At 45.8% G+C, this 12,888-nt stretch overlaps 5 protein-coding genes across 5 annotated transcripts; 1 reads left to right on the top strand and 4 right to left on the bottom strand.

Annotated features, from left to right (window-relative positions):
• Window positions 1-1,481: 1,481 nt before the first annotated feature.
• Window positions 1,482-2,831, top strand: PEX2_040720 (uncharacterized protein; the record flags this gene model as incomplete). Its single annotated transcript, XM_016741347.1, has 1 exon — window positions 1,482-2,831. One exon carries the CDS (start codon window positions 1,482-1,484, stop codon window positions 2,829-2,831), a length of 1,350 nt encoding a protein of 449 aa, XP_016599518.1.
• A 1,434-nt stretch (window positions 2,832-4,265) lies between these two features.
• Window positions 4,266-5,036, bottom strand: PEX2_040710 (SDR family oxidoreductase; the record flags this gene model as incomplete). Its single annotated transcript, XM_016741346.1, has 1 exon — window positions 4,266-5,036. The coding sequence occupies one exon, from the start codon at window positions 5,034-5,036 to the stop codon at window positions 4,266-4,268; it is 771 nt and encodes a 256-aa protein (XP_016599517.1).
• A 1,097-nt stretch (window positions 5,037-6,133) lies between these two features.
• On the bottom strand, window positions 6,134-7,213 carry PEX2_040700 (zinc-binding alcohol dehydrogenase family protein; the record flags this gene model as incomplete). Its single annotated transcript, XM_016741345.1, has 1 exon — window positions 6,134-7,213. The coding sequence occupies one exon, from the start codon at window positions 7,211-7,213 to the stop codon at window positions 6,134-6,136; it is 1,080 nt and encodes a 359-aa protein (XP_016599516.1).
• Window positions 7,214-7,783: 570 nt separating this feature from the next.
• Window positions 7,784-8,981, bottom strand: PEX2_040690 (uncharacterized protein; the record flags this gene model as incomplete). The annotated part of the gene is made up of 3 exons (XM_016741344.1): window positions 7,784-8,701; window positions 8,761-8,896; window positions 8,953-8,981. 3 exons carry the CDS (start codon window positions 8,979-8,981, stop codon window positions 7,784-7,786), a joined length of 1,083 nt encoding a protein of 360 aa, XP_016599515.1.
• A 1,408-nt stretch (window positions 8,982-10,389) lies between these two features.
• Window positions 10,390-11,448, bottom strand: PEX2_040680 (uncharacterized protein; the record flags this gene model as incomplete). Its single annotated transcript, XM_016741343.1, has 1 exon — window positions 10,390-11,448. One exon carries the CDS (start codon window positions 11,446-11,448, stop codon window positions 10,390-10,392), a length of 1,059 nt encoding a protein of 352 aa, XP_016599514.1.
• Window positions 11,449-12,888: the final 1,440 nt, after the last annotated feature.

Genomic DNA, 12,888 nt, shown 5'->3' with positions numbered 1-12,888 from the left:
TGTTTATACCAGACAATTACACATAAATACTATTTGCACTGTGAGAACACCATGTGCTCTCAATACTTTTTCAAAGGCAACTTAAGAATGCCCTTGTAATATTGGGTAATCATTCTTACAAAAACTGTCTTCATCACCTCAAAATAGCACGGTGACACCTATATAATCTCCGCCATGCATAGATTTTGCTTCCAAATGTGTTACATCGCATGAGTGAGGTTTTGAGTTCTGTTTGCACATTGAATACTGTAAACTTGACTTTCAGCTGCTGCAATATTGACATCACTATAATGAGTGTATGATTTCATGTAAGCACTTTTCGTAGAGGTGAGATCAGACAAAACAGCTATGTGGCCGTTTTGTATGATCAGTTAGAGGATAATATTCACTAGGAGATACAATGTGGCTTCCTAGCCCTGTTACATAGAAATTCACTCCCTCACTAAATATATCAACAGTACCTCATACTTCTTTCACCGAAGAAGGTGGGTATAGAGACAATACACGCAGAACAAAACGTCTTGGTTAGTGCTTCGACAGTGTCATGTGTCATTAAATGCTTGGATAGGCATACCATCCTATACTGTACTGTGCATACATTGCAAATACAACAGTGCTAGACACTAGTCTCCGGTAAACCTGTGGGCTTGACGTCATTATCTTAGCTTCACTGTCACCAGTATCATCTAGCTTGCCCGTTCAATCATAAATGGTACTGCAAACGAGCCCTGTACCATTGAATTGTGTCATGGTGAATTGGACGTGGAATGACTCCACTATTCTCAAGTTTCCCAGTGTCATCATCTTCAATCAACACTGAACCAGGGAAACATCGGTAAAAGATAGTCTACTTCTCAAAATGCATTTTCTCTCTAGGCTGACATTCTCAAGTGTCCTCGGATTTCATTTCTCGCTTGGACTTTGCTCCATTGTACAGTCAAATTACCGGTCTCGTCATAATGAAGGAGCCATTTATTTTGTTGATATCCTTTAGCTGCATGATCCATGTACAAATTTGTGCAGGTCGCTATCATGTACCTTTCATGCCCGGATCGCTATCAGGGCAAGATTGGCCACGCAACCCTGGCTACAATTGTCATAGTGGCGGGGCTGAATTCCAGCATTTTTCTTCATGCCCATACTCGTCCACACGATACGACCATGAATTCAAATATCAACACAACATTTGCTGCCATGATAATCCGGGCATTCCATCTGGTTTTGATCATGCATTTGGAATGCCTCCGTGGCCTCCAAATCCCGCCAGCAAGTCCCCATGGTCATGGCAATATGCTAGCGATCCATGCTGGCTACAGCAGTACTACGGGTTCTCTACCTCTCCTGAAAGCTTCGCTACAAGGCCAGGATACGGCACAGGACCTCTGGACAATGGATGGAAGGATTACGGATCCTGTAGCGACAAAATCCACACAGCAATATCCAATTGCAAAGCTGAAGAGATAGAAAGTTGTAGGAAACACATGGCGACTCTGGAACAGAAACTTCGGGCTCAATACACAAAAGTGATCGAGGAAAAATGCAGCAATCAATCTTCGCAGCCTCAGTATGGGAATGACTGCGAGGAGAGTTACAGAAAGGAAAAGGCTGCGTTGGAGGAGCGACTTCAGGCACAATGCGCAACTTCACAATCAAACGCAGCGACAAAATGCAAGAGCGAAAAATATACAATGAGTGAAGATCACCGAAAAGCCAACAAACAGCTCGAGGAGGAGAATGAAAGATTGAGGAAGGAAAACGACAAACTTGCGCAAAAGGCAAAGAACGACCAAAAGGCCAAGGAGAAGCTCGAGCGAGATAACGAAGAGCTCGAGCAAGAGAACAAGAGGTTAAAGAAGCAAGACAGCGAGTGTGCTCAAAAGGCAAAGGACGATCAGAAAGCCAAGGAAGAGCTAGAGCAAGAGAATGACAGATTAAAAAAGCAAGAAGAAGAACGTGCCCAGAAGGCAAAGGACGACCAGAAAGCAAAGGAAGATCTCGAACAGGAGAATGCGAAATTAAAGAAGCAAGAAGAAGAACAGGCCCAAAAGGCAAAAGAAAATCAAAAGGCTAAGGAGGAGCTCGAGAAAGAGAACGACAGATTGAAGGCAGAATCAAGACCAAACCAACAACCCAACAAGATCGCTTCGCAGCCCAACTCTTCGGAATCCGAGCTTGAAGCATTCTCAAAGAAAGGGTGCCCCTCACTCCACGGTGAACGAGCAACAGTGCTTGGTGTGACCTACGAAGCCTTTTGCGGCGCTAGACCTCGTGGTCGACACACCGGTGACTACGTTAATTCGAGGAACCTTGCGGACTGTATGGGGGCTTGCACAGTTGATCGAAGTTGTCAAGGAGTTTACTATGAGACTTCCCTCGGCAGGTGTCAAACGACGATGGATTGGGAATATCCCCCACTCAGATGGGCAGATAGTGGAGAATTTAGTCTCGTCCCGGTTGCTCCCCGCGAGGGAGGGATTGGTACTACAACGCCGGATCTTCCTAGTCTTTTGATCAAAGATGAACATAAAGATGGTGCCAGTTGCCCGGATTCAGACGGCATGATTGTTTCCGTTGGATCACTTCAATTTCGGGTCAATTGCAGGAAATACCAGCCGAAGAAGCATATTGAAAAAACGGGTTCGTCGGGCAGGGTTAGCGGAATGCTTGCTATCTGTGCTCTTAACCCAGCTTGTCAAGGTGTTTCCTATTGGGCTAGCAGTGTCTACATGATTGCAGAGCATGAAAAATTGCCGGAAAGGACCAAAAATTCGGATCTAGTGAAGGATTACGAATGGGTTATTATGCTCATAGAGCCACGAGTCGCAGTATGATTGGCAGGAATTGGTGACCCTTCGGAAGCTTTGGATTTGAATTAATATGGTGTTTTATCATGAAAAGAAGAAAATCCACTTTATACAGACGTGTTGGTTTGTTGTCAAGGGTATGCTCCCCGCATTTCTAAATCAGACTTGTGATTTGCCATAAACAATTTTGCTAGAATCTACAAGCTAGCAGATATAATAGAGTAAGGGAGCATTATGAAGCATGACAGTACAATGTTGTTTTATAAATAATGAATACTATGTAGGAGGAAGGAAAATAAGACTGCAGGAGTTCACTATGGAGTATTAATAAAGTGGCCACTGGTTGATCTAAACAGGCTGCTTCATGTAATCGTAGAATAGGCAATGATAACGATGGGAGTGGTTCTCGAGGTTGATTCTCTTCCTGAACTGTTACACCCTATAATTTAGTCCCACACGAACCCTAATACATACGACCATAGGGTGTGGAAAACAGGGCTTCCCGTCCGCTCAGCCGTACTTAAGCCACACGCCGGTGAGTTAGTAGTTGGGTGGGTGACCACCAGCGAATCCTCACTGTTGTATGTTTTTGTTTTTTCTTTTTGGATATTTGTCTTAGTCTATCAAACCTAAGTGAGTATAATAGACTTTTAGACGTTTTTCTTTATGTTTAACATAAAGAGCTCCACTCGCATGAAATCATTTTTTAAAAGTACTCCTATTTTGATGATAAAAAGGACATGATGACGGTGATGAGGGGAGATGAAGAGAGACAAAGAAATGATCCAAGACTATTCAAGAAGACTGCTTATTTATATATATTGATAACTACTACACATAGCACTACTAGTATTAGTAAAGATACGTATGAAAACGGGTAGCTGTGATACTCGTAATATTTAATATATCAGTTAAATCATTGGTTTTAGAGGCGAGTCGAACTTCTCCATTTTTGAAGGCATGTTCGAACTTACGGTGCTGCCCCCGTGAAGACCTGAAAAAATAGCTTGCTTGCAGGGGGCATGTGATAAAATGGGATAGTTATTCCCGGCGCTTTACAACGGTCTATATCCCAGAAATATAGTGCATAAACCAACTAAGTAATTGCAATTTACCGGTCTGAAATATCGCAGAGCGATCCAGGTTCTTCTTGGTTTCCTAGTTGAAAATGCTCTTCTGATTCACATACAAATGCCAACTTTACTATCCAGGTCGTCCGAAAAAGAGTGTATTTTCTTCAGAATTCTAAGCACAGGGGAAGACAAAAGGAAACCAATTTATATCACCCTCTGCAAATACCACAACCGAATCCTTCCAGGTCGCCACACCGAGGTGAATTTGTGGATAATATCTGAAAAAGGAGAGAGACAACATAAAGACAAAGAAAGCTACGTAAAAATGAGATGTGAAACAATAGATTCAGCTGATCGCGGTTGATGCGAATATCCCAACGATGCCTTTCTACCAAGGCAAAACAGAACCATCATAATTTTGGAACGTGCCACTGGTCTCTCTAGAAGCAGCATCAAGAGTCTTCACCATTGAAGACACGCTGGTCTCGACAGAAATGGCGCCAAGATCCGAGAGCTTGATGCTTAAGCCTTCAACGGCTGCATGAGCAAGCTCCGTCTCCACCAGGCCTGGATGGAAGACAAAGCTCGTCAACCAAGGCTCTTCGAAGTGAAGGCGACGGACAAACCAATTCAAGGCCGCCTTACTCCCGCCGTATGGGCTTTGAGTGGGCGGGAAGCCTGCAAGCGCTTCCATGGATCCAATAGACCCAATAAGAGTTGAGATTGCGACGAAGACAGGGCTTCCGGTCTTACTAGCCTGGAGGAGATCGGTAGTGGCCTGGAAGAGCGTCACAGGACCAGTTGTGTTTACAATGAAATGTTCAGCGATGTTCGCAGCGGTTGTCTGGCGGACAGGCGCGCCACCAGCCGAGATACCAGCATTGGCAATAACGACGTCGATCGAGGAGAGGCCGTATTCGGTTCGAAGCTGTGTCACCGCTTCGGTGGCGTCGGTGCTGATTGAGGAGTCAAGCTTGACAGTGATCAACTTAGAGCCAGCGCCCTTTGGGAGGTCTTGTAGGCTCTTGGATGATGCGCTCGACGGATCTCGGACGGCCGCAATAACAATGGTGGCTGCCCTTTGTAGTAGCGTCTGGACAAAGCCTCGTCCAATGCCGCGGTTTCCACCGGTGACAAGGTAGGTAGTCGGAGTAGTCATTGTGATAAAATATTTGGGTTCTAGGAGAAAGTGGCTTGATCTGCGGTAGTCTGGGTATGTATGAAGGTTTTTCTCCGCGGATGTCAAGTAGATTTATAGCTATCTGAAAGAAAGAATATCTAGACATCTAATCATATGTCTCTTATGGTCTCGTTCGTATATGCCAAGAAAATAACTTATTGCGCCGACTCCGAGCCAAGAGACCACATTTACCGTGTATCACACCATAACTCTTAGAACGTGATGATTCAACATTAATTCCAGTCGTCTGCTTTGCTTAGCAATCAGCACAGAGTGCTCTTCTCCGAGCTGGCGGTCAAATATTCTGAGCTCCACTTCAACTCTAACTGATACCCGGGCTACGGTACAATATTCTGCCCGCTCCGCAATCACTTTATATGGGCGTGTTCAGTAGAGTAAACCCATTGATATCAGCATCCGAGATACATCTCACTCATTGCAAACCCATCGAACTATTTTCTCATGCGGCAACCATTCTAGGCGATCACTCTGGCAATGTCGGATTGTTATCTAAATGATGAATACACATGTATCAGAGGTTCCTTCGCCATATCTATTCCTTATTATCCCTTCGGCAGAATAATTGCTTAGTCTTAAAGTGCTAACTGTGTAGTATGGTTTCGTTATCTGTGCTTACTCCATATACATTCCCCCCTAACACGCTGTGGAAACCGTGCACTCTTATCTTTGATATTAGAAAAGAAGTTAAACTGCGAATAATAAAAAAATAGATAAAAAGGCCGAGCAGGCACTGTATTGATAAACGAGTGATGATATTGACAAATATTATATAAGACAGTCTCGTATGAGGTATTCCAGAAATGTGATATTACTAAATGTAAGCGCGGTGGGAGAAGGATAGACGCAAGCCATCGTCCAGTTTAGATGGCGCCGTATACACAAATCAGATGAGGCATTGAGCATCCGGCTAGCTTGTCTAGCGACACAATTATCCCTCGAAAGATAGTGACTCTATAATAACAGCCCAACACCTGAAGGGAAGGGTAGTCTCTGATTAAACCGAGTGCAAGCTATTCTCAAAACGCCTCGGCAGTAAATTTAATATTAAAAGTACATTATTGGGAAAGCTCTACAACAAGCTTGGTGCCCCGGGCTTCTCCTTTGCGAAGTTTTTCAAGGCCTTCCAATATCCCACCAAATCCTCCGCTTGTGACTGTAACAGGTGGTGGCTTCACATCATGGCACAATCGGCTTAGATCAGCATAAAACTGACTTAGAACTTTGTGGTCGTTGGGTACAACCGGAAACACTGGACCCAATGGTGCCAGCAAAGAGAATTGACGACCAAAAACAGTGTAAACCATGAGGAATTTGTACTCAATGTCCAACTTTTTCGGCTTGCCTTGATCAAGCAATACTATAACTTTCCCCTTTGACAGCACCTCCGCACAGAATTGAGAAGATTTGCCTTCTGAAAAGCAGTCCAAAGCTTTAGTAATGTTGGGATAGGCTTTGGAAATTTCACTGATTGCGGAAGGTGATTGGTAGTCGAATACGGCGTCTGCACCATAACGTTTGACAAGATCGAAGGACCGTGGAGATGCTGTCACAACAACGTGAAGACCTGCCCGTTTGGCCAATTGGATAGCGAACAATCCCACATTAGAACCACCCGAGTAAACCAGAATCGGCGTTTTTTCAGACGAGTTTGCTTTTAAACCCGTGGAAATATCTTCCCAGGAGATATCAAGATATGACAGTGCAAGCACGGCGGTAGCTGCTGGGACTCCGTATGTTGCAGCCTCGGAATGACTGATTTCATCAGGTAGCTTCCAGGCCAGTTCCCCGTCGACTTTCAAATACTCAGCAAACGAGCCGATGTCAGGGTACTGGCCACCATGAACAAAGCCGGCTACTTTGTCTCCGACTTTCCAACGGCCCGCCATGGCTTTCCCAACCTCGGCCACCTCCCCGGAATAATCGCAGCCGATGACACTTTTATTTGGAGCAAGAAAGTCGATGTATTTGAAGTCTATTGGGTTGAGGGCAACATATTGCACTCGAACCAGGATCTCACTGTCGGCGATTTGGGGAGTCGGGAGGTCCCTGACTCGTGCACATTGGCCGAATGAAGAGCCGGAAGCGAGATTCAGTATCTGCCTTGGCAGAGATCGGCTTGCCACGAGAGCTTTCATGTTGATTGAGGGAGTGTAATATAAAACGGGAGAAGAAATCTATTTCAGGTGCCGCATAATATACTCAGCACTGTGAGGATTTATAGTATTAGACGGCGCATTATACCAGCCGCATTGAACGGGGTAATTCAAAGTCCGAGTAGGAACTCACAATCGGCATGATTACTATTCACTACGTACGTCAACGATGGACCATTCGGGATTAGTACTCGTACTCGTAAGATATACCACTTTTGACCTAGTGCAGCGCCACCCGATAAAAGAAAAGACCAATCACGCACATCTCAAAGCTTAGTCAGAACCTTAATATGCATCCTAGAGCGGCTAGAAGCCCCTTTCAACTTCGGAAGGTGTGCTCAGGTGTTCCAGGGTTATCACTGGCCCCACCATGTGTTTCTCCCGCCACTTTCAAATAATGAAGCAGGTAACCTTAACAAGTCATCACTACAATGGCATTCCTAGAACGGATAATTTTAGTTTATCGTAGAATTTGAATGCCCAAAAATATCAAACGAATATTTCGAATATATATTTCGTTTTACATTGACAATCTCGTTGTTTGATCGCTTTCTACTCCCAAACTTGTTTAACAGGCCATTCAATATGGCGTTGCCAATCTGAGGGAAGTAATTGCTGAATTTCTCCCAAAACGACACGTCCCCAAGTTCCCACACACCAATTCTCCCGGGCCATGTGTAAGAAGCCACAGTAATGAGCCAGCACAACTAGAGAATATAGTTGCCTGCTTGTGAGATCGCTAAGATAGACCTCAGGAGCTCGAATAGCAAACCCACCAGCAAAAGTCATGGATGTAGGCTGTAGCAATGTGAAGGCTGCCAGTTCCCGCGAATATTTGATGACCCGCTCATAGACGTTAGTGTCATGATGAGCAAATTGCTGACCACATTGTACGTTCAGTCTTTCGAGACGATCAAACGCAACAAGGATATGATCGGGCCAGGAAACGTTCGGTGGAGTCACGTCAAAAAGCGGAGCAAAATTGCTCTGCATGAGAAATTCAGGCTCCCTACTAACGACTGCTTGGACTCCGCGGGAGAGGGTGAAGATTTCAATCAAGGAATTGAGGCTCGGGCCTTCGGGAGAACCGGAAGTAAGTGCACTTCCTAAGCCGAATGCCACGACAAGACCGGCAAAGCTCATCATTGCTTTGATATTAGATCTATCGATATTGGACAGTTGCTCCGAGAACATGGAGAGGGCCACATTCTTGTGTGACATCGCGATACTCAGCCACTTCGCTTGGCTTGTGTCTGCGCGAAGATGCGACAAATGTAGAGCGGATAGGCCCAAGATGCCGTGCATAAGGAAAGGTTCCTGTAAAGCCTCTTGCAAAACCAAAATTTCCCACACCTTTCGGGTTTCCTCGTTTCGAGCAAGAAGCTTGTGGGTTTGCATGATCCACTGCAGCTCAAGTTCTAACTCTTCCATATTCAACACAGGACCAGTGGAAATCGGTGCCGACCCTATCTGATGAAAAAGCGCAGATGCCTCATCTTCAGAGGTGGATGTGGCATTTGGCGTCTGACCTGTGGTTGGAGACTGTCCACTGCGCGAGGGATTTCGCGATCGCTTGTCGGCGAAGAAATAGGGAACCTCCGAGGTGTAGACACATCCTTCCCCTCGCTGGGTACAGGTGGTGCAATTTGGTCGTTGCTCGTCACACTAGTTCTGGGGTCAGCAAATGAACTCTGAGAAAGGGATGTTCTGCATACCTTTACCCTCCTGCGCTTGCAATTGCTACAGCCATGGCGGGATTTGTTGTGCGAGCGTCGATAGACCATCTCAGAACTGCATTCCTTCTGATATCACGACGCTTATTCTACATCAGTGCCTCCAAGAGAGTCCCAAAGATAGAAGATTAAAATTCTGCCTAAGAGCGGATTGATCATCAACGTCACCGAAGGGTGGAAGGGGGTATCTGGCCCAGCCACACTAAGCTATTCTGGGACTAGGGTAATATTTCTCCACTATGATGTGACGGATCTAGAAGGCGGTATCGGGTGTTTATTTACAAGACACCCACCTACAACATAGGCAATATTCTTACCACAGTCTTATTTCTTCCGTAACAATTTTGGTTGTATTATTGTGAAGTCTACTCCGTACGTAGGTCAGAACTTGGTAATATAGTCAAACCCTGTTAAGTCTCAATTGGATTCCAATTAAGCCAACCTGAAGGGTCTCTCCTATAACGCGAACCTACCTACCCAGAGTGCCGTTTAGGGGCTGATGAGGCACATGGATAATTGCCGTGCAGGGAGAATGTAATAAGAACAAAAAAAGAAGACAAAAACATACAACAGTGAGGATTCGCTGGTGGTCACCCACCCAACTACTAACTCACCGGCGTGTGGCTTAAGTACGGCTGAGCGGACGGGAAGCCCTGTTTTCCACACCCTATGGTCGTATGTATCATTGTAGGTGTGATAGTAAGCTATGACGTGTTAAAGGGCTGGAGGGTGTGAAGGGAGGCAGTATAGATAGGTCGATATCAAGGGGTGGGAACTCACCCAGTCCCCTAACTATTACACAGGCCTTATCAGCTGCAATATTAAATGATAGACCATGTCCATCCAAAACACTCGGTGTCTTGGCATCTACACACAGTTAAGCTAGAGCTTTGTTGGTCGGTTCATGCGCAGAACGTCCCGGAGTGATTAGAGGTTCTTCCGAATCGATGAATATAGAATCTAGGACGCTTGAAGTCGGCTAAGCGTAGATTCCTATTAGCTTAAAAGCAGTCCCTCGATTTATAGGCCTTGCTCAAATTTCACTTATAATGTATAAGAGTTATTTAGCTCATATATGGATTCGGATAGCGATGAGCAACTGAGAACTCTTTGAATACCGAAGAAACTCAGCCCTTATCTAAACCGCCTATAGGGTAATTTTGGGGAGAATTTACTAAACCTGCTGCGAGATTTCGATTTCGTTCTAGGCACAGAGACAGATTTGGTAAGGGAACCAAAATAAATATAATGAGTGTACGCCTGAATTTTGCTAGAACTACCCAGATGATTTTACAGCGGTTGGTTAATGTTACGCGTAAAATGATGCTTAGTGTCTTCGGCTTGGAGGCCTTTGGTGTGTAAGGAAATGCTCGGTAGAAGCTTGGCTCCAACAGTCAACCAATTATATATAGTTTAACACCCACATCATGTAGGGAAGTGTCTGGTCCTGGAGTCAGAGCGGATGTCGAATTCGCGAGTATAGTAAATTCGATCCCCAAGAGGTACCTCTGCTCCGTGATCCCGTTGTTCAAACCTTGCAATCGATTCTTGGATTGCGATATTTTCAACATCCGTGCCTCGTTCATTGCCCTTGCCCCAAACTCGGAGCGGAATATTATCGACGGGATCCTGATCCTCTGCGTTTCCACCCGTAGACTGATTTATCGCCTCTTGGCTAGAGCGTCCTGTATTGTTGTGTCCAGGGAGCGTGAGACCGTTTTCCGAGCTGCGTAAACCGAGTCGAGAGAGACGAAAGGGGCGGGTTAACGAAAAGGATGCACGGGACTGCGAGCTAGCAGCCTTCGAGTAGGGATGGCTTTCCTTGTTGTCGGTGCCTCGGGATGGCCGCCCAGGGGTGCTGTGGTACTGGAAGGCTCTCAGACCGAACAGCTTCCGAAGGAGCGGCCACCAGCACATCATATTGGCGACAAAGACGGCAGTGCTAGACTCACGTATATACCAGATCTGGTACACTGTGGTCAAGGGGGAGGCAAAGTTGAAGTATTTATTCAGGATGGCGGCAATGATTGTGAAAAGACCTAAGCTCATCACGCAGAGTAGCAGCATCTTCCGGCGTAATGGAAGTCTCGCTTTGACGATAAGCGGTATCGGAATGGCAAACATAAAGGCATCCGATGAGATGTTAAAAACCGCCTGTGTGATTGAATAGTGTTGGTACGTGGCACACTGTAAATTCGACACTGGCAACGCCCAATATTGCGAGAAAGGTCGGCAGTACACGGCATAGTATGTGACCATAATCACGACGAAACCGAGCGCCACATAACCGGCGAGAATCTTGACATAGAGGTTCGAGGGCAGGTTCTTAGTGATCCGCCAGTAGAGTATCAATAGGCAGACTTTCACCCCCCAGGTCACAAAGAGCATGCACTGTTCTAACGCAATAACAATTTTGCTTCCAATGATGCGCTCGCGAACTTGTTGGGGGTCGGATAGTACCTGATCGTATTCGCTCGGTTGCATCAGATTTGTCGCGTATTTTGCCGAGATTCGAATCAAGATCAGCAAGGACGTATATAATATCTATCAGGATGGAATCAGTAGTTAGTAGAGGGTCACAGATCGAGCCGAAAAAGCGGGCTCACAAATGTTGCTGTCATCACATAATCGTCCCCTAGAATGTGCGATTAAGCTGGTGAGCTATGGCCAGTCAAGCGGAAGGAAGCAATTTTGCGCACATGATACCCCTTGAATTGATATGTTTGTCATTAACCGGGAGGCTCTGTTTATCAAGTCAGTGTCTCCTCCGCGGCTCTTTGATGCCCGGAGCATAGAAATTTTTACACATACATTCGGCCAATGTAAAGTACCGCACCGATACTCCAAAAGATCACAGCTTCTACCAATAGTTGGTGGGGCGTGGGCGATACGTTCCCCATTCTGGCAGGAAAATGATCGCCCTCCTTGTTAAGCGAATCAACTACACAAGGTCACAAGAGGAAACATCGAGCCTGCCATCGGAGGCTCTAAGAATATAGGAGTTGAACATATCATCCACGGCCCTCAGAAATGGAATTGGGCTCGGAATAGCCGGGTAACTTTCAGCCACCGAAGGATCAATAGATTCGCTCGGTCTAAGCTAGGAGAAAGATCATTGGTAGAGAGCCAAAATAAAATTTCTTGGAAACCTTCCAATGCTGTGCGAGAGATACGAGGGCGCCCGATATAGGGGAAACATCCCGAGAGATTTGCTAATGGGGGATCAATGAAAATGGCTATAGGGGAGATGAGGCCCTTGGCTAACACAGCAGATTACGTCTTTCTTGGGTGAGTTTTCAAGAAAGACTGCTCAACATATAGAGTACCTTGTCGCCATGTTTTGTACCAGGTACGGATTGACTCAGCGGGCCGTGGGCGAACCTCGGGACTTTGACGGAGAGCCCCACATAGGTAGTTAGAGCCCATCGGAACCCCCGATCCCGACCCTTGTCTCTTTAGCTGCATTTCGAGCGCGCTAGATTGTGGGGGCCATTTCGCTTGCCCGATGCTTGGGGTTCTGGTTCTGCAGAATGGTTTATTCATAGGAGAATCCAGGATATATCACAGCGCTTAGTTCCTCATACGTTCTACTGGAGATCTGGACCACCATAGGGTCCAATATTATGAGGACCGAACCCTAACCCCGGTCGTCCCTGAAGGCTAATAAATGGGTCCATCACCACAGTGGGGTCTCATTTAGATTGGGCCCATGTGGCCTGTTAATTCAAACTGAGTTGAGGCTATGTCCCAGCTAGAATAGGGGTGTAGATTTTAAGCCCTGGGACTGGATTGCACCCTCATGATCATCGTGCCGTTTGTTTATATCCACCCTTCCTCGACCAATGGGGAAATTCTTGCACTGAATTTCTGGGAGAATAGCGGGGCATCATGTCTTGCTATTTTTTCTTGTCTCTCTTTCTTGAT

Source organism: Penicillium expansum (assembly GCF_000769745.1).
Source record: "Penicillium expansum strain MD-8 chromosome Unknown contig133, whole genome shotgun sequence".
Taxonomy (NCBI): Eukaryota; Fungi; Ascomycota; class Eurotiomycetes; order Eurotiales; family Aspergillaceae; genus Penicillium; species Penicillium expansum.
The sequence above is the reverse complement of the archived record's forward strand: the minus strand, read 5'-3'. Positions and strand labels throughout refer to the sequence as shown.